A 26919-nucleotide genomic window follows, 5' to 3' on the forward strand; every position below is an offset into this window, starting at 1 on the left:
CAAGTGCTGGACCGACTCCAGGGGGCTGGGCTGACTGTCAAAGCGGAGAAGTGCAAGGAGGGGATGGCAGAAGTGTCTTACCTGGCCCATCGGGTGGGGAGTGGCCACCTAAAGCCAGAACCAGCCAAGGTGGAGGTGATCAGAGACTGGCCTGCTCCCCACACCAAAAAGCAGGTCCAAGCCTTTATTGGGATGGCCGGATACTACCGAAGATTTGTGCCCCACTTTAGCGCCATAGCCACCCCCATCACTGAGCTATGCAAGAAGGGGAAGCCAGACAAGGTGGTCTGGACCGAGCAGTGCCAGGAGGCTTTCCGGGCGCTGAAGGAGGCTCTGGTCAGTGGCCCAGTTCTGGCAAACCCAGACTTTGAGAAGCCCTTTGTGGTATTCACCGACGCCTCAGACATGGGACTGGGGGCTGTGTTAATGCAGGAGGATGAAAAGGGGGAGAGACACCCCATCGTGGACCTGAGCAAGAAGTTGCTACCCCGGGAGCAACACTACGCGGCCATCGAGAAGGAGTGCCTGGCCATGGTGTGGGCCCTCAAGAAACTAGAGCCCTATCTCTTCGGGCGACACTTCACCGTCTACACCGACCACTCTCCCCTGACCTGGCTGCACCAGATGAAAGGAGCCAACGCCAAGCTCCTGAGGTGGAGCCTGCTCGACCAGGATTACGACATGGACGTGGTCCACGTGAAGGGAAGTGCCAACCTGATAGCGGATGCGCTGTCCCGGAGAGGGGGCCCCGAACTTCCCCAGGTCACTGGTCGGAGTGACCCCGCTCAGTTCAGTCTCGAAGGGGGGAGAGATGTGACGATGTGACGCAGCAGGGAGGGGGGAGTGTTGGCCTGGGAATGTGCCCTGGGGACGGGAGACCTGAGAGCCTGTCACTTGAGCCGGGAGGGGGAGGTGACACCTCTGCCTGGGAACGTGGACAGAGGCTGCAGGAGGGGGCCTGCTAGGGGGGTGTAGTTTTCAGTTTGGGGCTGGGTGGAGGAACACAGGGAACCCCAGGGCTGGGGTCTGAGCTCCCTGCTCCCCCAGAAGGACTTGACTGAGGGGTCCTGGTTGTACCCACAGCTCTGTTTGTTCCTGTTGTCCAATAAACCTTCTGTTTTACTGGCTGGCTGAGAGTCTCAGTGAATCCCAGGAAGAGGGGTGCAGGGCCTGGACGCCCCCACACTCCGTGACACATGGTGACAGCCAGGGGGTGGATCAGGCCCCGTCCCCCCTCTGGGCTGAGTGCCAGCTGGGGATATTGGCAGGCACAGGGCCCCAGAGCCCTGCAGTCCAGCCTGGTCCAGGCTCCCTCTGTCAGTGGCTGGGGCGTGGACAGCCCGGGGCTAATTCGCACCAGAGCGCTGAGACTGGGGACTGCTGTCTGACCGTGGGTCTGTACAGCAGTGAACAGCTCCTTGTCAGCGTCAGGTGGGTGCCACCTCTGAGCCAGTCCCTGACGGTGTCTGAGGGGGCAGGGACTGTCCCAGGGAGCACATTTGTGCCAGCGTCAGGCAGGTGTGTCTGAGCCTCACCCAGCGACATCAGAACTCCTGATCCTTGTACTTTGCCCAGTGTTACAGCCCCTCCCCGTGATCCATGGAAAGTGAAAGGGAATTCGCCGGGCGCCTTGCCAGGTGCGGAGATGGCGACTCTGTGGGGACGGAGGGCAGGGACCATGGGGCTGCGGGGTCTCCTCATCCCCCTCCTCATCCTCGGGGTGGCCGGTAAGTACAGAACCCCTGGTGTCCTGGGGCAGGTCTCGGCGGGATCTCAGCCCTGCCAGGAGCTGAGGGAGGGGGGAAGAGGGTGGGAGGGGCATCTGTGTGTGGCTGGGCAGACCCTGGAGTCGCTCCCACCACAGGCTGGCCCGGCTGCGCTGACAGGCACGGTGCTGCGCAAACACCAATGAATTCTCACCTGTACTTTGTTACCTGTTTTTCCAGCTCTAGCCCGTGTGACCCACGGGGAGTGAAGGGCTCTCCTGCCAGCCCCAGATATGGCGGCTCTGGGGGGATGGAGGGTGGGGAACATAGGGCTGGGGGGGGGTCTCCTTGTCCCCCTCCTCTTCCTTTGGGTGGCTAGTAAGTACAGATCCCCTGGTGTCCTGGGGGAGGGCAGGGCTCCAGGGCTCAGCAGCAGAGTAAAGTCCCGGTGGCAAGGCCTGGGTACAGGTGGGTCAGTCGTAGACTCATAGAAGATCAGGGTTGGAAGGGACCTCAAGAGGTCATCTAGTCCAAACCCCTGCTCAAAGCAGGACCGATCCCCAACTAAATCACCCCAGCCAGGGCTTTGTCAAGCCGGGCCTTAAAAACCTCTAAGGAAGCAGATTCCACCACCTCCCTCGGTAACCCATTCCAGTGCTTCTGCACCCTCCTAGCGAAATAGTGTTTCCTAATATCCAACCTAAACCTCCCCCACTGCAACTTGAGACCATTACTCCTTGTTCTGTCATCTGCTACCACTGAGAACAGCCGAGCTCCATCCTCTTTGGAACCCCCCTTCAGGTAGTTGAAGGCTGCTATCAAATCCCCCCTCACTCTTCTCTTCCGCAGACTAAACAATCCCAGTTCCCTCAGCCTCTCCTCATAAGTCATATACTCCAGCCCCCTAATCATTTTTGTTGCCCTCCGCTGGACTCTCTCCAGTTTCTCCACATCCCTTCTGTAGTGGGGGGACCAAAAGTGGATGCAGTACTCCAGATGTGGCCTCACCAGTGCCGAATAGAGGGGAATAATCACTTCCCTCGATCTGCTGGCAATGCTCCTTCTAATGCAGCCCGATATGCCATTAGCCTTCTTGGCAATGAGGGCACCCTGCTGACTCATATCCAGCTTCGCGTCCACTGTAATCCCCAGGTCCTTTTCTGCAGAACTGCTGCCTAGCCAGTAAGTCCCCGGCCTGTAGCAGTGCATGGGATTCTTTCTTCCTAAGGGCAGGACTCTGCACTTGTCCTTCTTGAACCTCATCAGATTTCTTTTGGCCCAATCCTCCAATTTGTCTAGGTCACTCTGGACCCTATCCCTACCCCGCAGTGTATCTACCTCTCCCTGCAACTTAGTGTCATCTGCGAACTTGCTGAGGGTGCAATCCATCCCATCATACAGCTCATTGATGAAGATATTGAACAAAACCAGCCCCAGGACTGACCCCTGGGGCACTCCACTTGATACCAGCTGCCAACCAGACATGGAGCCGTTGATCACTATGTGATGAAGTGGGAATGTTCTGAATGTTTTCTCTGAATACTGTGTGTACCTTACTTTCCCTGGGTACTGCACCAATACTTAGGTGGTGGGAATTGGGTGTGTGATTTTGCTGACAGGTTTCAGAGTAACAGCCGTGTTAGTCTGTATTCGTAAAAAGAAAAGGAGTACTTGTGGCACCTTAGAGACTAACCAGTTTATTTGAGCATGAGCTTTCGTGAGCTACAGCTCACTTCATCGGATGCATAGCATATCGTGGAAACTGCAGAAGACCTTTTCATGCAGTTGATAGATTTCCACTCCATGCGGCTAAATGCAGTGCCTTGCATAATGACAGGTTTCAGAGTAACAGCCGTGTTAGTCTGTATTCGTAAAAAGAAAAGGAGTACTTGTGGCACCTTAGAGACTAACTGATTTTGCTGAGGCCCTCAGGGCAGGTGAGACTGCCCAGCCATTTGCAGCTGTGTAACCTGAGACCCAGGAGGGGGGTGCGACCAGGTGACACCTTTGGCCTGGGAAAAGAGACAAAGGTCAGAGGAGGGGCTGGAGGGAGTTTCAGTTTAGAGCTGGCTGGGGACGTGGAGGGAGGCCCAGGCTGGGATCTGGGCTCCCTACCCCCCAAGATGGATCTGACCGAGGGGTCCTGTTCTCTGTACCTACAAGCTCTGTTTTAGACTGTGTTCCTATCGTCTAATAAACCTTCTGTTCTACTGGCTGGCTGAGAGTCATGTCTGACTGTGGAGTTGGGGTGCAGGACCCTTGGACTTCCCCAGGACCTCGCCTGGGCAGACTCGCTGTGGGAAGCGCACAGAAGGGCAGAGGAGGCTGAATGCTCTGGGGTCAGACCCAGGAAGGTGGAAGCTGTGTGAGCTTCTTGCCCTGGAGACAGTCTGCTCAGAGAGAGGAGGCTCCCCCAGAGTCCTGACTGGCTTTGTATGGAGTAGTTTCAGAGCATCGCCCGGGGACTCCGTGACACACTACCCATTGAGCCCGACAATCTAGCCAGCTTTCTATCCACTTTATAGTCCATTCATCCAGCCCATACTTCTTTAACTTGCTGGCAAGAATTCTGTGGGAGATCGTATCAAAAGCTTTGCTAAGGTCAAGATATATCACATCCACTGCTTTCCCCTCATCCACAGGGCCAGTTATCTCCTCATAGAAGGCAATTAGATTAGTCAGGCATGACTTGCCCTTGGTGAATCCATGTTGACTGTTCCTGATCCCCTTCCTCGCCCCCAAGTGCTTCAAAATGGGTTCCTTGAGGACCTGCTCCATGATTTTGCTGGCTTCTGCCCGGCCTCAGCCACTGAGTCTTCCCTGAGCCCGTGTGAATGACCCAGAGTGAGACAGGAGCTGAGGGAAATGCAGGAGAATCCCAGCGAGCATGGGGGAGGACGGGGCTGAGAGCCCAGACACGGGTTGGGGGGGGCTGCACCCGGCATCTAACCTGACATTTATTCAGTGCCCATCATTGGAGCTGTCACCTCCCACAGCCAGCCCCCGTCTCCCTGCCTAACTCTCTCCCCACCTCCTCTCCAGATTCCCAGCTGGTCCTGTCCGTGGGCCCCTCCCCGGTGAGGGCTGCGCTGGGCTCCGACATCCAGCTGCCCTGCACCTTCGCCGTCAGGGAGCCCTTTGAGATCACTAAGTTCTACCTGGCCTGGTCTCTGGGGGGCCACAGGGTGGCGGAGTACGTCAAAGGACAGAAAGTCTCCCAGCAGGGATCAGAGCTTTTCCCCCAGGAGCTGAGCCAGGGAAACTGCTCCCTGCTGCTGCACCAAGTGGCCGTGCAGGACGGAGGCAGATACACCAGCACCATCATCTACACGCCCGACAAGGAGGAGAAGCAGCTGGAGCTGCAGGTGACGGGTGAGTTTGCTGCAGCTTTCCGGCCTGGTGGGACGCTGAAGTCCCGGAGTTTTTCCATATCCCGTATTTATAGCAGGTTAAACTCTGGGTGCCGTGTTCTCATTCCCAGCTGCTCCCAGAGTCTCCATCCCCCGGAAAACAGGGGTGTTAAACGCAGCGAGCTCCTTCCCCTGCCACGTGCGGGGATTCTACCCCGGGGACGTCACTGTCGCCTGGCTGAGAGACGGGCGGGTTCTGGCCGACGCCATCCGCTCTGCCCCCCAGAGGAACCCGGACGGGACCTTCAACCTCACCCTGACCTACACCTTCACCCCCACCGCGAGCGACTCTGGCAGCCTCTTCTCCTGCCGCGTCAGCCACGCGGCTCTGGCTCAGCCCCTGCGGGAGGAGTTCGCCCTGGTTATTGGAGGTGGGTGCAGCTTTCTCTGGCCCCCAGCAGCTTCCCTGAGAGGCAGCGCGGAGACCAGCTCCACCCCACTGCAGCCAGCTCTGCCAGGGGGCGACCACCGAGTGAGACCCGCTGTGTTTGGCTCAGAGGCCCTGCCCGCACTGGCCATTGCAGAGCGATCTCCCATCACTGCCGTAACACCGGTGCAGCTCCATGGGCACCCACAGCAAAGGGAGCGCCCGTGTGAGCCAGCCCACGGCCCTTTAACCCCTGTGTAGACGAGCTTTGTGCAGGGACAGAGAACACCACGGTGCATGATCTGAGCACGGCCTCCAGACAGCAGCTCCCGCCGGCCCTGTCACAGCAGGTAGGGGCAAAGGTGGGAGATCTCCCCAGTGCCATCCGTGCAGACAAGGGGGAACGCGGGGGGTCCACAGCCTGGGCACAGACCATTGGCGTTGTCCAGACACAGGCCAGCTCTGCTCCAGCCCAAAAACGCAGATGAAAGACACCAACTCCCGGGGTACAGACTAACCGGGACAGTCCCACCCTCAGCCAGGACCCAGCAGGGCGATGGTGCAGCGCTGAGAACCCAGTGATGGGAGACCCCCAGCAGGCCGACAGATGGCGAGATGGGGCCCGGCTGGAACTGGCCGTGTCTCCTGTGAGAACGGGGCCCAGACTGGGATTGCCCAGACTACAGCAGCAGGCGTGCTGGATCTGAGAGGACCCGGAGGACCTATTGGGCACAGGATAGTCAACACTGGGGTGTTGTTCTAGGTTAGACGGACACCCGGTGAATTTCTATTAGACCCATAATATTTGCCTCTTCCGCATTTTCAGCTGCTCCGAGAATCTCTTTTCCCAGGCGATCGGCCATAAGAAATACGGAGACCTACTTCCCCTGCCACGTGTGGGGATTCTACCCCGGGGACGTCACCGTCACGTGGCTGAGAGACGGGCGGGTTCTGACCGACGTCACCCGCTCTGCCCCCCAGAGGAACCCGGACGGGACCTTTAACCTCACTGCAGTTTACATCTTCACCCCCATTGAGAGCGACTCCGGCAGCATCTTCTCCTGCCACGTCAGCCACGCGGCTCTGGCTCAGCCCCTGCGGGAGGAGTTCCCCCTGGATGTCACAGGTGAGTCTGGGCTGGAGACCCAGCAAAACGCCATGTGCTGAAGGGAGGAGTCGGTGCAGCAGGGCTGAGTCGTCAGGAACGTGGCACAGTCTGCATGGCTACTGCATCGGGGTACAGTATCCATGGCATTTTACAACGCGGGCCGGAGCCAAGGGCCCATCACAAACAGCTCCAAAGAGTGACCCGCAGGCCGGGGGTTGTGCGTGTCCTTGCCGTGTGCTGGAACCTGCTCTGCAGACTCAGGAGATGGCTGTGAAGGTCGGGGGCGAGGAGCTGTACGGGGCGAGGTTTGACCTTGTCTCCCTGTCTCCTCCCCATGCAGGGGCGCATGGTTCCGTCCCGGTGCTCGCAGCATTGCTGGGGCTCTCGGTAACACTGGCCGCGGTGACGACAGCCTTAGCCACTTACTTCTGGTGCAGATGGAAAGGTAACTGCTGATGCCATGAGCCACTGGGGGTGACGGGGGCGGGTCCATTAGCCACCACAGGGGGGCCACAGGATCCCCGAGGGAGCAGCGGGTCGGGGAGAGAGTCCATGAGCCACCGAGCCTGAGCCTCGCCGATGCTATTCACCTTCTCTCTGCCTAGGCCGCTGTGCCCCCACCAGCACCAATAGGAAAGTTCCCAACTCCGACTCCAAGGTACCAGATGGGAAAGTCTCCTACTCCGTCTCCAAGGTGCTGGGGCCGGCGCGGTGTCTCCTGGGACAGGAGGTGACCCTGAGCTGCGTCATGGGGGGGACGTTCCCCGAGGACACGGCTGTGACGTGGGAGCGGATACACGGAGAGGACAGGACGGTGATCGGGACTGACGGGGTCAGCGAGGCCGGGGAGGGGCCTGAGCTCCAGCCGCTGTTACACCCCCAGCCCCACGGCTGGAGATCAACACAGGAGAGATCAGGGACCTGCCTCACGGCCTCCCTGAGCTTCACCCCCACGGTGCAGGACGACGGGGCGCGGGTCAGGTGCAGCTTCCACCACGAGGCCAGAGGGATCCGAGAGCAGCGAGAGTCCGGGGAGATCCGGCCATGGGGTGAGTGTCCCCAGGGCTGTGATGTGTCTCGCTAGGACCCCTCCCCTGAGCCGAGCAGAATCCAGCGAGCGCCCAGGGCATCCAGCAGCCGATGGGCTGTCGGAGCCAGGAGTTCGGGTCTGGCTCAGTCACTCCTGGCCCCTGTGCAGGGATTCCCAACCCAGGGCCAGCCAGTGCAGGGAGGGCACGTTGTGTCAGGCCTGGGGGAAGGTCTCTGGTTAATGGGGGGGATCCCAGGACTGACCCCAGCAGCCTGCAGCCAGGATAAACAGACACTGGGCCCCGGTGCAGACGTCTGTATCTGCCAGTCCTGGGGGGCTCTGGTCACAGCTCAGGACACAGACAGGCAAGGGCCGGGTTCAATGTCTGGGGGTTCCTCTTAACTGTACAACAGAGAACCAGCTCGAGCTGGGACAGCTAGGGCAGCGCTGAGCACAGTGGGAGCTGAGACCCCAGCTGAGGCGGGGGAGACACAGGCAGGGCAGGGGATCTGTTGGGAGTGGCAAGGTGCTGGGTAAGGAAAGTCTGGATGAGCCTAGGCAGCCTTGTGAGCTGATGGCTGTGTCTAGTCAGCAGGGTGGGAAGGCGAGGAGAGTGGAAGATGAGTGTCCCTGGACCTTACCTGTTAGCTGGGTGGAGAATTGGGACAGAGAAGGAAATGTGCCTGTGTCTGTCAGGGGTATTGACTTGCCTGTGGAGGGAGCTACCCTGATCTCCAAGCAGTTGTCTGTGACCAGCCTTGTGTGCTGGGACCAGGGGAATGAGATCCCAAGCTGTGTGTCTGGGAAAGGAGAAAGTGTGTCCGGCTCTTCTTTGTCTGTGGAGCAGACAGAAGGGGCCTTTCAGCCTGTGATGGTTGAGGGTCGTGCAGTTGTCTCAGAGCTGGTTCTGGATTCAGCTAAAGCCCAAGATGGGAATGGTCCTAAGTTTGTGTCTGCTTGGGAGAATGGCCCTGTAACTAGGTCGCATCCAGTTAGTGTCTATGTAAAATCCCAGAGCCCAGAAAATTCTGGTGCTTGTATTTTGCCTGTTGCTAGTGTGTTGTTGGGAAAGGGTGCAGCAACTCTGTCTAATCAGGGTGAGATCCTAGCCAGGGCACAAGGAGAGCAAGAAGGTGTGTGATTGTGTTACCTACTGAGGGTGTGGAAACCTGTAGCAAGAAGGAAAAGATTGATTATCATGCGCATTATAAAGAGAGGTTTCAAAGAGGGATGGGCTATTACCAGCAGGAGAGTGAGTTTGTATGTGTGTGTTTTGGGGGGGGGGGGGGGAAGGGTGAGAAAACCTGGATTTGTGCTGGAAATGGCTCTACTTGATGATCACTTTAGATAAGCTGTTACCAGCAGGAGAGTGGGGTGGGAGGAAGTTTTGTTTCATGGTCTCTGTGTGTATATAATGTCTTCTGCAGTTTCCACGATATGCTATGCATCCGATGAAGTGAGCTGTAGCTCACGAAAGCTCATGCTCAAATAAACTGGTTAGTCTCTAAGGTGCCACAAGTACTCCTTTTCTTTTTACGAATACAGACTAACACGGCTGTTACTCTGAAATCTGATTCCTGGACTTGTGTGTGGCAAAGGGAAGGAGAATGCTTCTGACCTTTTATCTAGGAAGTCTGTAAGTTTGCCTGAAAGGGGATTGTGTAGGAATCCGCTGGATGGGCCAGAGGTAATTCTGGATGTAAGGGAGACCCAGAAAGAGTCTGTTGTTGCTCAGGAAAGTGTTCCTCTAGAGCAAGCCCTAGGTAAAGAGGGTAAGAGCAGAATTTCTGTGAGGGGTGAATTGTTGCATAGAAAAGCCCTAGGGAAAGGAATCCTCAGGGAGTCTTTGCAAGCAGTTTATTGCAACTGAAGGGTGTAAAAGTGATTTAATCAAGAAAGTTTCAATTCCTAACAGCCAGAAATTTTCTTGTTCTGAATAGGAGTACTTGTGGCACTTTAGAGACTAACCAATTTATTTGAGCATAAGCTTTCATGAGCTACAGCTCACTTCATCAGATGCATGCAAAGCTGTTAAGAAAGTTAAACAGTCTTATAACCAAGTGGCTGTGTTTGGCCAGCTTGTTGGGGAGAAGACCCAATCCCAGTTTGACCCCCTGGGGTTTTGGGGTGGCCAAAGGGCATGGGCCACATAAACCTTCCCACATGTGGCCTGCGAGTGCTATCGACCACCCCCGACCTAAGGGAGGGCGTGAAACTGGAAGGGCCTGGTGTAACTCCTACCAAGGAATGGGAGAGATGCTGGGGCATCCCTGGGAATGTTGGTGGCTTCGAACTTCCCCAGGTCACCGGCTAAAGTGACCCTGCTCAGTTCGATCTCGAAGGGGGAGAGATGTGACGAAGTGGGACTGTTCTTAATGGTTCCTCTGAATAGTTTGGTGGTGCCTCAGTTTCCCCTATGCAGTTCTTAAGTATCTAGGGGGTGGGATAAGGGTGTATGATCATTGCAGAGCCCTAGAGGGCAGGTGTGTGCAGGGGTCTGGACACAGAGAATGGCCGACACCTTGTTTCCTGGCCACTGAGGGCCGGGCCCTTCCCGCCTGCAAGGTGAGAGCTAAAGGGTTGGAGAACAAAGGAATCAGGTGACCTCCTGGCCCAGGAAAGGGACAAAGCCCAGAGGAGGAGGGGCTGGAGGGAGTTTCAGTTTGGGGCTGGCTGGGATATGGAGTGAAGTACAGACGTGGTTGTCTGGCTCACTGCCCCCCAAAATGGACCCAGCTGAGGGATCCTGTTCTCTGCACCTACAAGCTCTGTGTTAGACCATGTTCCTGTCGTCTAATAAACCTTCTGTTTCCCCGGCTGGCTGAGAGTCACGTCTGACTGCGGAGTTGGGGGGCAGGACCCTCTGGCTTCCCCAGGACCCCGCCTGGGCGGACTCGCAGTGGGAAGCGCAGGGAGGGGCAGAGGAGGCTGAAGGCTCCAAGGTCAGACCCAGGAAGGGGGAAGCCGGGTGAGCTGTGTGTCCTGCAGACAGGCTGCTCCCCGAGAGGAGACTCCCCCAGAGTCCTGCCCGGGTTCCTGGGGAGCAGTTACAGAGCATCGCCCAGGGACTCTGTGACAAGCCCCCACCCAGTAATTCAGGAAAACCAAACCCCACCCCTGGGTGCCTCTATGAGGGAATATTTCCCCACTGGCAAGCACTGAGAGTGTCTGACAAACAAACCCTCATTACAAGGGAGAGGGAACTCACCATTCATTTGGTAAAACACCACAACAAGGAGTCCAAAGCCTGCAAACCCTATGCAAACACCCACACCACAGATTGCTGGGTGGTGCCCTTTGCAAGGCGGGAAACTGAGGGAATGTTAAATATAAAGGGTGAATGTCCCTGTAACATGCTGCTCCCCCTTTCTCTCCATGATACCCCACTCATGGTTTGTTGTCCAAGGGCAGCAACATCCCAGAGTCCAGGGTGGGATTGCTTCTACCCCGGGGGGCTGGTTGGGTGAATCCTCCACCTCTGCCCCCTGTTCTGAGGTTCCTTCCCCTAGCCCTGCGCTTAGAGTTCAATTGCAGGGATCGGCAGATGCCAACTACAGCGGGGAAGAACCACGACTCCCATCACATCAGTTCTAGCTTCAAAAAGGGAGCAAACAGGTCAAACCCTTCAAATCCTGCTAATCTGATCCAACTCCCCAAAGTCTTTCCTCTCCATTCGGCATAATTCTCTCCCACTCACAGAGTGGGTCCTGTCAGGCTGCCCCCTGTCCCCGTAGGAGATGTTACACACAGCTCTGCTGCCCTGTGCTCACAATCAGCCTGACAACACTTCAACGCCCCACAGCCCAGACTAAAGTGAAGTGTAACCCACAGCAGCCCGAACGGGTCACTGTGGGGCGTCTGTGGAAATACGGCCTGATCCGGGGTCTCGTGCCCCAGTTCATCGCCAGCTGGCAGAGCAGAGCTGGCTCAGACCCTGCGTCCACACACAGGCCTGTATGTCACTGAGCGCATCGCAGGGTCTCCAGCCGCTCTAAGGAGAGTGAACCAGACACGCAGAGCAGAGTAACTCTTCGGGAAGGGGGTTCACCTCCAGGGGATCCTGCTTGGGCTAAAACCCCAGCCCCATTCTCACTGCTGTCTGCCCCCAGCCCGGCCGCAGGTGTCCGAGATCCAGGTGTTACCGGAGTGGGAGCCCCGGGAGGAGGTGCCGTTTGCCGTCCAGATCCAGAACTTTTACCCCAGGGGGATTCACCGGATCCAGTGGCGCTGTGATGGGAAACCCTGGAAAAAGTGTGAACCAACCGACTGCAGCCAGAACCCAGATCTCACGTTCAGCGCGACCAGCGTCTGGAGAATCCCCAGTGACCAAATCACCCGTCCGGAATTTACAGTCACCGTGTCTGTTCAGCAAACCCCTCAAAGCCCCCCGATCGAGAGAGAGATCAGAGCCGGGGACACAGGTGAGGGGGCTCCTTGGGGTCGGACGGGGAATGAGCAGGAATCGCTACCCCCGCGGGGTCCCTGAGGGATGAATGAGGTTTGGGAGCTAATATTCCTCGTCCCCCTTTCCGGCTGGAGACGCCGATGGGTCGGGGTGTAACAGTGTCACACCCGGGGGTGATTTTATGGGATAACAGCCCCACGGAGGGGTCAGATCTCTCTCGCCCCCCCAGGAAGGGGGAAGCAGCCCTCACCAGGCCCTATCTCCCCCTTGCGGGGCCTGTAACTGTCTCTGGATGTTTCATTCCCCAGGTCTCCTGCGGCCCCCGGAGGTGTCGGAAATCTCCCAACCCGAGCCCGTGACGGCGGGGAAGGAAATCACCCTGAGCTGCCGCATGGCAGGGCATTTCCCTGGGGTGCTGTGTGTGACCTGGCTCAGCACGCAGATATCACGTACAAGCTCTCGATTTGAGGAACAGGACAAGAGAGTCACCCTGGTTCCTTTAGAAAACTCTCCCGTGTACAGAATCGAGCCCGGAGCTCCCCACACACAGGACGGGAAAAGCTTCCAGCAGGAGACGAGACTCCGCTTCACCCCCTCGGTGCAGAGAGACCAGGGGGCAGAGTATGTCTGCCGGGTGGGACACGGCGCACTACGGACCCCCCTGGAGAGACACAGCAGGGAGCTGCAGGTGACAGGTCAGTTTCTAAGGCCCCTTTTCCAAAGAGCTCAGCTCCCAATTTCGGCATCAAAGTAAGTGGCGAGATTACCAGGAGACCTCGGCATATTGGTGCCGAGCACTGGGGAATGTGGCCCTGTGCCAGAAGCGATGGAAGCTCCCTAAAAGTGTGGGGGCCATGGGGACCCGAATTGTGACCTTGCCCCCCTGCACCGTCCCTTTCCCCCGAGTCCCTAACCTCGCTTCCATGCTTGCCCTGAGGTCCTACCCCCGCGCCGCCTCTTCCTCCCCAAGGCCTCGCCCCCCCACTCGCTCATCTCCACCCCGTCCCCCCCATCGCTCACCCTGACAGTGGACATAGCTTTCCCACCTTTAAAAGTGATAGGGCCATGGCCCCCTGGCCCCCTCCTCTTCTGGTGCCCCTGCCCTGGGCTTCTTTGACCATCTGTCATGGGGTCCCCGGGTGATGCTCTGGAACTGCTCCCTATGAAGCCAGTCAGGACTCTGGGGAAGTCTCCTTTCTGTGAGCAGCCTGTCTGCAGGACACACAGCTCACACAGCTTCCACCTTCCTGGGTCTGACCTCGGAGCATTCAGCCTCCTCTGCCCCTCCGGGCGCTTCCCACAGCGAGTCCGCCCAGGCGGGTCCTGGGGAAGCCAAAGGGTCCTGCCCCCCAACTCCGCAGTCAGACCTGACTCTCAGCCAGCCAGTAAAACAGAGGTTTATTGGATGACAGGAACATGGTCTAAAACAGAGCTTGTACGGGCAGAGAACGGGACCCCTCAGCTGGGTCCATTTTGGGGGGCCATGAGCCAGACAACCCCGTCTGCACTTCACTCCACTCCCCGGCCAGCCCCAAACTGAAACTCTCTCCAGCCCCTCCTCCTCTGGGCTTTGTCCCTTTCCCTGGGCCAGGAGGTCACCGGATTCCTTTGTTCTCCAACCCTTTAGCTCTCACCTTGCAGGGGGGAAGGGCTCAGGCCATCAGTGGCCAGGAGACAGAGTGTCGGCCATTTATGTACCCTGGCCCTTTGCTCTGCAACAATTACACCCCCTTATCCCACCCCCTAGAGACTTAAGAAATGCCTAGGGGAAACTGAGGCACCCCCACAATATTCAGAGGAAACATTAAGAACAGTCCCACTTTGTCACACCATCTGATGCCACATCTGTGCTGGCTCATTTGTGTGTGCAGGGAAGTGGGTTTGTGTAATGCCTGCAGGCAGAGGGGTTGTGACCTCAACACACTGACTGACCACCACCGGCAGGGCAGTTGTGGCCTCCACCCACTCCTGACCCCTCTCCCGGGTAACCCCAGCACCCCTGAGGTTGTGGGTGTCACAGGAGTCGTTCAGAGGAGCTCTCGCTGGGTGAGGGGAGGGCCTGGCAGAGGCTGCTGGGGACATGGGGCCTGGGGCCAGGTCAGACCAGATGGTGATGGGGAGCGTGTGTCAGATTTCCAGGTGCTGTAACTATAACATGCAATTTCCACATGGTCTAGTCCCACAGGCTCCAGTTCTGTACGAGATCTCCCCGTCAGAGGCCCTGGCCCCCGGGAAGCAGGTAACATTGAGCTGCCAAATATCCGGGTTCTACCCCAAGGAGCCGAGGCTGACCTTGAACCAACAGGGAAGGGGAGAGCCAGTGTTCAGTTGCTCAGAGAACCTGGATACCCACAAGATTGTCACCCCAGACCCCACAGCCGCGCCAGACAGAAAATCCTACAGCGTAACGTCCCAGCTCCGCTTCACCCCCTCGGTGCCCGAGGACCACGGGGCAGAGTACCTGTGTTCCGTGGAACATCAAACCCTGCAGGAGCCTGAAGGAAAATCCACTGGGCCGCTGGAGCTCCGAGGTACGAGCGAGCGGGACCGGGCAGGGCCGCGCTGACGCTGGGGTTGCTGTGGCTGAGGAGGTCTCTGCTCTCAGGCACCTGGAGCATCCAGACAAAGCGTCGCTTTGGGCTGAGCCTCCTCCGGCCGGTTCCCAGCACGTGGGGCGGGTCCTGGAACGTTTGGGGACTTGCCCGTGGGCTGCTCGCAGGCTCCCCCCGTGCTGGGGAAAGAGGGTTGTCGGGTCTGGAGAGAATTGATGGGCGGGTGCAGCAGCCCCTCTGTTTAAAACGGGGTTCAGTTTTCCACTTGAGGCAGGGACTCACCCTGATTGTTTCGCAGGAGGAGAACAGTGTGTCCTCCCCAAACTCACAGCCCAGGGTCTGAGGGCAGAGGAGGAATTTTCTAGGGAATTTCAACGAAATCTGGGATCTGGTTCGGGAACGGGACCTCCGAGAAGGTTTTACCTAAAGCATCCGACCTTTGTTGACACTGTTTGCTAATAACAGCTGGGTCTGTCTCCTTCCCACGCTGCCATGACTAAACCCCACTGACAACCAGCGGCAAAGGGACAGGTGAAGACATTAAGCTGTAATTAAGGAAAGCGATGAATGGTGTACCCAGTCCTTGCTCTTATGGGCACAACTGGCCCTTGCCCAGGGGAGCTGCTGCTCCCCACACCGTGCCGTGGGGCTCACGCCACCTCCTGGGGTTGAAGCTACACAAACCCTCAGCAGAGATGGTCCCTTTTCCAGTAGCGAGAGCGCCCTCAGTAAAGATGGCTGCTATCTCCTGTTGCTTCAATGGGACTGACTCTACTGGCTGCCCTCAGGAAAGATGGCTGACCACATGAAAATGAGGCTGCCCGTCCCAAAGATGGCCACCATCTCCCATGGTTTCCATACACCAGTAGCCAGGCTGCCCTCACAGGAGAGCCCACCGCCCCTCCTCCCCCCCGCACGCTCCTTGGCTAGAAAACGGGGCAGGAAATTGTGAGGCGACATCTGTGCCGTGAGCCCCAGCTCACCCCTGGGGAGCAGCAGCAGCTGGGGCCCTGGGGCAGAGACGCTCCCAGCCCCGGTGCCGGGGGCTCGTCTGCCCCGAGGGGCTGTGGTGGGCCGAGGGACCAGACGCAGCCCTGGATGGGCTCCCCTCACCGGTATAAGGCCGGCACCGCGGGGCGGAGTTAGGGGGTAAAGACCGACACACTGCCCCATGGCACCACTGTCGTCAGACGTTGGCTGCGTGTGTGTGTGCTCTCCCTGCGCTCTCCCAGCTCTGCGCAGACAGCCGGCCCGGCAGACCTCGAGCGCACTGCCCAATGAGGCCACAAGCTCCATTGCAGGAGTGAAGGTGCCCGGCCAGGGTTATTGCCCACGAAGCACGGTCCTAGTGCCTCGCTCAGCGGTTACAGGGGCACGAACACACGTGTGCCCGTCACAACGGACTAGCTCCGGGAGTGGCGGGACTTTCCATTCCCCACTCAGCTGGCCAAGGACACCCCCTCTGAGACCCCTCTGTATACACCGATACAAACACGATACGCGTCGCCCCTCCGCCCTAGTTAGTTCCCACCCGTCGCCTTGTACACGTTGGTTCGGTCAAACCATCTCTATCCCTCACCCTGTCAGCCTGACCTTATCTTTAGGAGGGGTCAGTGTGTTCTCGTTATCTTCCGGCGGGGCTGTGTGTGTGTTTGTACCATCCTTGGTATGGGGTGTTCTGGTACCAGCCTTCTGGAACGTGTCTGCGTGCATGTCCTGTGCCTGGCACGTCTCAGGAACGTGTGTGTTTCTGCAATGCCAGCCCTGCCCTTGCCACGTTCTGTGAACCTGCCCCCAGGCATGTTCTACAGCAGGGCCTGGCTTCTGTGCAAAGCCAGAGTTTCGCTCACTTTGCTTTATACCAGCAAGGCTTGACCACTACTTTAGTTCCAGCCTGAGGACTCACACCGGGCCTTGGATACAAGGGCTTATGTCTCAGGCTCCCTTCCTACCATTAGCCTCCCCCATTCTCTGCCTTCAACACCTCCCCTACCTTCCATATTCCCACACAGCATCACTTCCGTCCCACCCCATCCCCCCTCCAGTCGCTGTGTTAAAGAGACAGAAAAGCCCACAAACAATTCCACAATCTGTTTAAGAGACAGGAAGGCTGATTACATGTGATTCCCCCCTTCCCTCCCCCGCCCCCAGCATGAGCCATACAAAGCCAGGAAGTGCCAAATATGGGGCAGCTCTGAGCAACGTTTCCAGGGACAGGAACAGACCCGGCACCTCCCAGGGGAGCTCCTGGGGCCTGTACGGGGTGTGCCCAGCATCTGGGAAGCGCCATGCTCAGCACGGGCCGACAGACACGCACTCAATCTGCTCCAGCTAGTGGCTCACAATAGCTGTGTGGCCACAGCGGGGGGTGGGGGGCCAGGCTAGCGCCGAGTGCGCACCCAGGGCCAGGCAGGGTTGTATTACGGTGACCAGCCTGAGCTTCTGTGGCCATGCGGCTATTTTTTGGCACCAGCTCGTCTGTCCGTCCCCGCTGGGAATGATACCTCCCGGCTGCTGTGTAGACGTGCCCGACCAGATACGGGGAACATCTCCCCACCAATACATCTCCCCGCCAACACCCAGCTGTCCCTGTGAGCTCCTTGTAACCCGGGGTGCCTTGGGCAGCCCTCACTGAATATGTCACAGTCAGGGCAGGCTGTACAGAGGAGAGCAGGTACTCCCAAAACTGGTGGGTAACACTGCAGTTAAACTCCCCAACCAGTCACTAACTGTGCTCCTGGTCCCCCCACTGGTTATCAAGAAGCTAAAAAAAGGAATCACACAGCCCCCTTTACGGCATCCAGTTCTCTGGCTCCCAGTCAGCATCTAGGTCCGGTACAGTGAGAAGTTATTTAAAAATTCTGCCCACCTTACAAAATGTTCTTCTGAACTCCAAAGGGCCAGCCACATTGCCAGATCAGTATTAGGGTGGATCTTACCCGAAATCCCAGGCTGCAGTGCCAGCTGATCCTTTAGTGTCTAAAACTAAAGATTTATGATAAAGAAAAAGGAAAAGAACCAGAAGAGAGCTGTTAAATGGTAAAACAGTCAGAAACATACAAAGAGTCAAAGTCCCTGTACCAGGTTCTGAGCAGCATTGGCGAGTTTGCTGACTTGAAAGTCCCCCTGGAACCCATCCACAGCTGGGAGGGGTCCTTCAGTCCTTTGTTCAGAGCTTCACTTTGTAGGAAAGTCCCTCCAGAGGTGAGAAGCAAGACTGAGGACAAATTGGAGACGATGCAGCTGCCCTTTATAGCTTTTTGCCATGCGACCTGTGCTTCCTCTGTCCCGGACACAAGCTGCCCTGCCAGAGATGGCAAGCACCCTCCACCCCTTCCCCCAAGCTCCCACCCCTTCCCACTCCCCCAATCCCGCTCCACCCCTGCCCTGCCTCTTCCCACTCCATTCTCCCCACTCCCCCAAGCGCACCCTGCCCCTCACTGCTCCCTCTTACCCCCAGAGCCGCCTGCACCCCGCAGAGCAGCTGATCTGTGGAGGGTTGGAGCCACTGGGTGGGAGGGGGAGGTGCTGATTGGTGGGGCCTGCTGGTGAGCGGGAGAGTGGGGGGAGGGGAAGAGCTGATGGGGGGCTGCCAGTGAGCGAGAGGGCAGGGGAGGAGCTGATGGGGGGGCTGCTGATGGGCGCTCAACATCCACCATTTTTTTCCGTGGGGGCTCCATCCCCAGAGCCCCCTCGGAGTTGGCGCCTATGTGCCCAGCACATGGCATAGCAGCCTTAGAGCTCTCTGCCCACAGGCGTAACACAGGCCTTGCTGACTCATGAGGTGTAGTCCCCGGCTCCTTTCAATGGGTTCATTGTACGGTTGATGACCCTTGATGGGCCATCGAACAGGCTAAGCAGTGCTGATGCCAATCTGTCTGCCCTGGCCCCCTGCCCCTCTCCTGTTCTGGCGCCCCTGCCCTGGGCTCCTCTGACTGTCTGGTGCCACATCTGAGCTCACTAGTGACTGGAGCAGTCTGGCTCGTTTGCGTATGCAGGGAAGTGGATTTACCTAACGCCTGCAGGCAGAGGGGTTGTGGCCTCCACCCACTGCTGACCCCTCTCCTGGGTAACCCCAGCACCCCTGAGGTTGTGTGTGTCACAGGAGTCATTCAGGGGAGCTCTCACTGGGTGAGCGGAGGGCCTGGCAGAGGCTGCGGGGGCCTGGGGCCAGGTCAGACCAGATGGTGATGGGGAGCGTGTGTCAGATTTCCAGGTGCCGTAACGATGACGTGCAATTTCCACATGATCTAGTCCCACAGGCTCCAGTTCTGTACGAGATCTCCCCGTCAGAGGCCCTGGCCCCCGGGAAGCAGGTAACACTGAGCTGCCAAATAGCCAGGTTCTACCCCAAGGCGCTGAGCGTGACCTGGTACCGACAGAAAAGAGGAGAGCTGGTGTTCCGGTGCTTAGACACTCTGGGCACCCACAAGATTGTCACCCCAGACCCCACAGCCGCGCCAGATGGGAAATCCTACAGCGTGACGTCCCAGCTCCGCTTCACCCCCTCGGTGCCCGAGGACCACGGGGCAGAGTACCTGTGTTCCGTGGAACATCAAACCCTGCAGGAGCCTGAAGGAAAATCCACTGGGCCGCTGGAGCTCCGAGGTACGAGCGAGCGGGACCGGGCAGGGCCGCGCTGACGCTGGGGTTGCTGTGGCTGAGGAGGTCTCTGCTCTCAGGCACCTGGAGCATCCAGACAAAGCGTCGCTTTGGGCTGAGCCTCCTCCGGCCGGTTCCCAGCACGTGGGGCGGGTCCTGGAACGTTTGGGGACTTGCCCGTGGGCTGCTCGCAGGCTCCCCCCGTGCTGGGGAAAGAGGGTTGTCGGGTCTGGAGAGAATTGATGGGCGGGTGCAGCAGCCCCTCTGTTTAAAACGGGGTTCAGTTTTCCACTTGAGGCAGGGACTCACCCTGATTGTTTCGCAGGAGGAGAACAGTGTGTCCTCCCCAAACTCACAGCCCAGGGTCTGAGGGCAGAGGAGGAATTTTCTAGGGAATTTCAACGAAATCTGGGATCTGGTTCGGGAATGGGACCTCCGAGAAGGTTTTACCTAAAGCATCCGACCTTTGTTGACACTGTTTGCTAATAACAGCTGGGTCTGTCTCCTTCCCACGCTGCCATGACTAAACCCCACTGACAACCAGCGGCAAAGGGACAGGCGAAGACATTAAGCTGTAATTAAGCAAAGCGATGAATGGTGTACCCAGTCCTTGCTCTTATGGGCACAACTGGCCCTTGCCCAGGGGAGCTGCTGCTCCCCACACCGTGCCGTGGGGCTCACGCCACCTCCTGGGGTTGAAGCTACACAAACCCTCAGCAGAGATGGTCCCTTTTCCAGTAGCGAGGGCGCCCTCAGTAAAGATGGCTGCTGTCTCCTGTTGCTTCAATGGGACTGACTCTACTGGCTGCCCTCAGGAAAGATGGCTGACCACATGAAAATGAGGCTGCCCGTCCCAAAGATGGCCACCATCTCCCATGATTTCCATACACCAGTAGCCAGGCTGCCCTCACAGGAGAGCCCACCGCCCCTCCTCCCCCCCGCATGCTCCTTGGCTGGAAAACGGGGCAGGAAATTGTGAGGCGACATCTGTGCCGTGAGCCCCAATGAGACCACAAGCTCCATCGCAGGAGTGAAGGTGCCCGGCCAGGGTTATTGCCCACGAAGCACGGTCCTAGTGCCCGGCTCAGCGGTTACAGGGGCACGAACACACGTGTGCCCGTCACAACGGACTAGCTCAGGGAGTGGCGGGACTTTCCATTCCCCACTCAGCTGGCCAAGGACACCCCCTCTGAGACCCCTCTGTATACACCGATACAAACACGATACGCGTCGCCCCTCGGCCCTAGTTAGTTCCCACCCGTCGCCTTGTACACCTTGGTTCGGTCAAACCATCTCTATCCCTCACCCCGTCAGCCTGACCTTATCTTTAGGAGGGGTCAGTGTGTTCTCGTTACCTTTGGGGGGCTGCTGGTGAGCGGGAGGGCGGGGGGAGGGGAGGAGCTGATGGGGGGCTGCTGGTGAGCGAGGGGGGTGGGGGGAAGTGAAGGAGCTGATGGGGGGTGTCACGGGGTCCCCGGGCGATGCTCTGGAACTGCTCCCCATGAAGCCAGGCAGGACTCTGGGGCAGTCTCCTCTCGGGGAGCAGCCTGTCTGCAGGACACACAGCTCACCCGGCTTCCCCCTTCCTGGGTCTGACCTCGGAGCCTTCAACCTCCTCTGCCCCTCCAGGCGCTTCCCACAGAGAGTCCGCCCAGGCGGGGTCCTGGGGCAGCCAGAGGGTCCTGCCCCCCAACTCCGCAGTCAGACGTGACTCTCAGCCAGCCAGTAAAACAGAAGGTTTATTAGACGACAGGAACATGGTCTAACACAGAGCTTGCAGGTGCAGAGAACAGGACCCCTCAGCTGGGTCCATTTTGGGGGGCAGGGAGCCAGACAACCACGTCTGCCCTTCACTCCATGTCCCAGCCAGCCCCAAACTGAAACTCCCCAGCCCCCCCTCCTCTGGGCTTTGTCCCTTTCCCCGGCCAGGAGGTCACTGGATTCCTTTGTTCTCCAACCCTTTAGCTCTCACCTTGCAGGGGGGAAGGGCCAGGCCATCAGTGGCCAGGAAACAGGGTGTCGGCCATTCTCTGTGTCCAGACCCCTGCACACACCTGCCCTCTAGGGCTCTGCAGTGATCATACACCCTTACTCCACCCCCTAGAGACTTAAGAACTGCCTCGGGGAAACTGAGGCACCCCCACACTATTCAGAGGAACCATTAAGAACAGTCCCACTTCGTCACAGGGAGCTGCTGATGGGTGCTCAACATCCACCATTTTTTTCCATGGGGGCTGCAGCCCCAGAGCCCCCTCGGAGTTGGCGCCTATGTGCCCAGCACATGGCCTGGCAGCCTGAGAGCTCTCTGCCCCGAGGCGTAACACAGGCCTTGCTGACTCATGAGGTGTAGTCCCCGGCTCCGGTCTGTCCCCACCCGCCCCTTCCCCAGCGGGGTCTGACTCAGTTCTCTGGGGAGACACGTTACAGCTCTCCCCCTGACCAGCCCCTGCTCTCACTGACGCTCCTGCTGTCTCCCTGCAGCCCGGCCACAGGTGTCCGAGATCCAGGTGTTACCGCACTGGGAGCCCCGGGAGGAGGTGCCGTTTGCTGTCCAGATCCAGAACTTTTACCCCAGGGAGATTCACCGGATCCAGTGGAGCTGGGACAGAGCAGGGAGCGGGAGAGACGAGACCCCAGAAATCAGCCAGAACCCGGATCTCACGTTCAGCGCTACCAGCATCTGGAGAATCCCCAGCCGGGGACTGAACCGTCCGGAGCTCAGAGTCCGAGTGTCCGTTCAGCAAAGCCCCCGAGAGCCCCCGATCGAGAGAGAGATCAGAGCCAGGGACACAGGTGAGGGGGCTCCTTGGGGTCGGACGGGGAATGAGCAGGAATCGCTGCCCCCGGAGGGTCCCTGAGGGATGAATGAGGTTTGGGAGCTAATATTCCTCGTCCCCCTTTCCGGCTGGAGACGCCGATGGGTTGGGGTGTAACAGTGTCACACCCGGGGGTGATTTTATGGGGTACCAGCCCCACGGAGAGGTCAGATCTCTCCCACCCCCCCAGGGAGGGGGAAGCAGCCCTCACCAGGCCCCATCTCCCCCTTGCGGGGCCTGTAACTGTCTCTGGATGTTTCATTCCCCAGGTCTCCTGCGGCCCCCGGAGGTGTCGGAAATCTCCCAACCTGAGTCAGTGACGGCGGGGGAGGAAATCACCCTGAGCTGCCGCATGGCGGGGCATTTCCCTGGGGTGCTGTGTGTGACCTGGCTCAGGAGGAACACGGGGACTGGGGCGACTGTTCGTATACCGAACTCGGCCGAGTACAGCATCGAGCCCGGAGCTCCCCACACACAGGACGGGAAAAGCTTCCAGCAGGAGACGAGACTCCGCTTCACCCCCTCGGTGCAGAGAGACCAGGGGGCAGAGTACGTCTGCCGGGTGGGACACGTCATCCTACTGACCCCAGTGGAGAGACGCAGCAGGGAGCTGCAGGTCACAGGTCTGATCTTTCCTCTTGAAAAGCCTGAAACTCGTACAGGATGTTAGGAATTTCCCAACTGGAGCAGGCCAGGGCCCCTCTAGTGCAGCACCTCCCCCCTGACAGCGGCCAGGGCAGCTGCCCCAGAGGACAGGACAAACCCCTGCCGTCAGGGGCTACAGGCTAACGCAGGTGGTTACCCCAGCCGGTGGAGACTCAACATGGTGTGTTGCACACACGCACCCCTTGTGAGAGCGCTTCCTGGCTGCACCTTTCTTGGCTGTTGTGTGGGTGACCCACTTCCCTGGGCCCCGTGTGCTTTAAGCCTCCAGAGTCTGACCAGGGTCCAGCCACAGCCCAGGGCTTGGGCTCTCTAAGCCTACTTGTGGGGTGCAGATCCTCTGCCTTGCACCCCCTCCTGAGAGCTCTGACCCTGTGCTCTCGCTGCCTAGCCCCTGGGATCAGTGATGCCCCCCCAAACCCCACTTCCTCCCCCGTATCTCAAACACGCCGTCGCCAGAACTCCCGCTGGGTGGGCACTCTGGGGTTACAGTTTCCCTCTGAAGCAGCATAACAGGGCGGCTTGCCTTGGGCTGGGGGGGAAGCTCTCCAGGCAGGGAGCCTGGCAGAGACCCTGGCCAAGAAGCAGGGCAGAGTCTGACAGACACACCCTTGGGGAGGAGGGGGCTTGGCCCAGCTGAGAGGGGTATAAAGACTGTAGGAGTTTGTGCTTTGTTTTTCAAATACTTTGGGCTGCTGGGGGAGAGACTGACCTGGGGTTGGGGCTGAGGGGCCTGGAAGACTAAATAAATGGGATCCCTTGTGGGGCTTGTTTGAACATCTGTTTGAACTGGGTGAGTTCTTAAAGGGGCCCTGAAGAGGGGGAAACTGAGGCAGGAGATGCAGCATGACTCCTCACCACGCGGGGACACCCAGGAGACAACTGTCCCCACTCCAAGGGACAAGCGATAGTGAAAGCAAGAAGAAAAGGAGTACTTGTGGCACCTTAGAGACTAACCAATTTATTTCAGCATGAGCTTTCGTGAGCTACATAGCTCACGAAAGCTCATGCTGAAATAAATTGGTTAGTCTCTAAGGTGCCACAAGTACTCCTTTTCTTTTTGCGAATACAGACTAACACGGCTGTTACTCTGAAACCTGTCAGTGAAAGTAAGGGCACACAGATTTGCACACTCCATATTTAGCAGCGTGAGGAACACAGATCTAGACCAAAGCAATAAACCGTACATGTGTTTCCCTGCCTCAGTTTCCTCACCACTCTGGAGCATTCCTTGGGCTGGAGTCAGAGTCCTCAGGGGGCATGTGGGATGGTTTTTCTTCTGAATCCTGGAGTCTTCTCTAGCCCACTAGCCGTCTCTAGCCCTAGCTGGTCTATGCCCATCCTCCCTCCTGCTCAAAGCTGCCTCTTCCTGTCCCAGTGAGTCTCCTGAGTTTTACATCCCATCAAAAACCCCTGGTTCCTTTGTTTTCCTGCTGGTGATTTCCCACTCTCTCCACTTCCCCAGCCCCCCTGAAGAGAGGTAGGATGAAACTGGCTCTTCTAGGCTTGAGCGTACCTTAGGGAAGGGCTGGAAGGACTGACGCAGACCAGAGCCCTTGGGGAGGTGGGGAGGAGGGGTGATGCCTGGTAAGTTGATTAGCCCACGTGTAGATACTTTGGTTGTTTTAATGTGTTTTCTCTCGAATGCTTTTACCTCCAGAATAAAGGGGCCGGCGTAGAAGGGCTGGGTGGTACTTGGCCTGCACCAGTTACCGTCTCTGAGGAGAAAAGCAAAGCAGAGCCACTGGTGGCCAGGCAGTCTGACTCTCCTGGGGAGCTCACGGCGTAGGCAGGATGCTGGGCAGCCTGGAAATACGCCGGTCAGGAGGGAGAGCCATGCAGATCCCCACCCAAGAGAGGTGACGGCTGAGAGCGGGTGCTGTTGCTGGACCACGATGGGGGACACAGGTGAACTGGGACGTACATGGTGGCTGGGCAGCCCACCTGGAGAAAAGTATAAACTCAGGGACACTGGCATCACCACGGCACCTCTCCTCCCCCGCCCCCTCACTGAAGGCAACAGGGTCGTTTGAAAGACAAAGAAACATTTGAACTGGGGGGGGTCCTAACGGGAAAAGCTTTCCAGTTAGCACCGGCTGCTGTTGGTTTTTGGGTAAGAGAAACCTTATTGCTCCAAATTTGACTCAGCTGGATAAAGTTTAAAGAAATTAGACTGTGGTTTTATCTTTTATTTCTTTTTGTAACCAATTCTGAACTTCTATGCTTATGCCACTTACAAGCCCTTAACATCTCTCTTTCTGCAGTTAATATTGTTATTTTAATGTTTTATCTCAGCCAGTGTGGTTTCGACTGGAGTTTGGGGAATTACTCTGGTTACAAACGCTCGTGCATATTCGTACCCTTTGATGGTATGATGAACTAATTAACGAGCTTACGCTGATCCAGGGGGGTCTGCAGCTGTGCAAGATGCACATTCCTGGGGGGCCAGGCTGGGGCTGGGGGAAGTGCGGGTGTCTCCCTCTACACCGTGCAGGAGGGGCCGGCAGAGCCTGTGTGTAACTGTGCTGGTTGCATGGTCACAGGCTAATGGCTGGGGGAGAGCCAGGGCTGGAGGGACTGCTGGTCACTGGCAGAGTCGTGGGAGAGGTGCCCTGGGCTAGAGAGTTAAGGGGGTAGAGCAGTTGCCAAGTCCAGGTTGTACCCCAGGCCATATCACACCCCCTCTACCTCCATTTCCCCCTCTCAGTCCCACTTTAACCCCCTCCCCTCAGCTCTCACCCCAAAATACTTTCACCCCCCTTCTCATACAAGCCCACAGTCCTGTCTCCCCCATAGCCCATCCCCTGCAAACCACCCACCCTGCCCCCTGGCCCGGCCTGGCCTGTTGTCCCCCAACGATCAACTCAGTTCCCATTTTTCCTCTGCCCCCATAACTCCCCCACCCTGAGCCCCAAACTGTCCGTGGACCCCGGGTGGGGCCTGGGCTGTAACATCCGCTCTGGCCTCACGCATCCTGCAGAGCTATTCAGCTTCCCACACTCGGGGCCACCCCCGGCACTGAGCCCAGCGCTGTCCCCAGGACAGGGGTGGCCCTGGCTTCTCCGGGCAGGATCCCCCTGAGGTCCCGGGGCGGGGCCTGGCTCCCATGGGCAGTGGGGGGTGACTGGTAACATGCTGGGAAGGGGCGTCTGTGAGGGGCCAGCTCTGGGGGACCCTCACCAGCTGGGGCAGCACGTGGAGCGGGGCTGGGGGGACGCAGGCCTGTCACTGGGAAGCAGGTCTGCTCTCCGTGGGGTGCATTGACCGGCCTTACACCGTGTTTCAACCCTGCAGCATCCGCACCCTGGCTCAGGGCCTCTCATCCCCCCTGGGGCGATGGGCATGGGCTGGGCACACAGGGTAACTGGGCAGAGGCTTGCGGGGCTGGGGCCTGACCTAACTCTTCATCCCAGGCAGGGCTGGGGGCAGCCTGTGGCCCTGCCAGGCCCAGGGTGACCCCGCAGGCTCCGGTTCGGCCAAGGAACTGACCCAGCCCAGCCAGAGCCCCGCCAGCCAGCACCACCCGCTGTGTGAAACACGGGCAGCCGCCAGCCCCGGGCCAGGGCCCCAGCCACGGACACCCCAGCAGGTGCTGCCCTGCGACGGGTGATGCAGATGGTGCTGAGCTGCTGGAAACGGGATGGGGCAGGCAGTTCAGAGGAGAGGCCAGAGCCAGCGCTGGACCAGCCGGCCAGCCAAGGGAGGCTGTGTGGCCACCGCTACCTTGCTGGGGCAGCCGGGGAGAGCCGCGTGTGACTGGAGAGAGGGAGCCATCACTCACACACCCTGATCTCCCTGTGTCTGACGCGGGTCCCTGCCCCAGGCTGGAGCTGGCCACTGTAACTGAGGCTCCCTGGACTTGCTGGTCTGGGGGCTGCTCGCTCAGGGGCTAGGCAGGGGGAGGCCGGGGCGCTGGACCACCCCTCCTGGCAGCCGGCTCCGTCACACTGCCCCAGTCTGGCCCCGGGGCTCGTGCTCAGGTGAATAAATCAGGCACTCAGCGAGTCCCTGTGTCCTGTCAGTCGGTGTTCCCTGGGCCGGGTCTGACGCGCCCGCCTGTCCCGCAGGCAATGGGAGCCGCGGCTGAGCTGCAGGGTCAGGAGAAGTTCTTCCTCTGGCCTTTGAGGAGACTCTGGTCTCTGCCGCAGGGGCCCTGCTCTGTCTGGGCTCAGCGGTGCTGAGGGACCGGAGCTGGTCTCTGCCCCAGGGGATCCATACAACACCCTCCCAGCAGGAGATGGGCAAGGATGGCTTCCTGAC

General features: G+C 58.6%; 1 protein-coding gene across 1 annotated transcript; it reads left to right on the top strand.

The window, feature by feature from the left end:
- Positions 1-1587: 1587 nt before the first annotated feature.
- Positions 1588-24807, top strand: LOC119566246. The gene is made up of 13 exons (XM_037898648.2): positions 1588-1727; positions 4749-5078; positions 5188-5487; positions 6310-6609; positions 6932-7036; positions 7197-7640; positions 11731-12042; positions 12335-12721; positions 14204-14557; positions 18833-19186; positions 21662-21973; positions 22266-22619; positions 24320-24807. Exons 1-13 carry the CDS (start codon positions 1646-1648, stop codon positions 24322-24324), a joined length of 3639 nt encoding a protein of 1212 aa, XP_037754576.1. The 5' UTR covers positions 1588-1645; the 3' UTR covers positions 24325-24807.
- Positions 24808-26919: the final 2112 nt, after the last annotated feature.

The sequence above is a fragment of the Chelonia mydas genome, chromosome 6 (assembly GCF_015237465.2).
Source record: "Chelonia mydas isolate rCheMyd1 chromosome 6, rCheMyd1.pri.v2, whole genome shotgun sequence".
In the NCBI taxonomy this organism is placed as follows: domain Eukaryota; kingdom Metazoa; phylum Chordata; order Testudines; family Cheloniidae; genus Chelonia; species Chelonia mydas.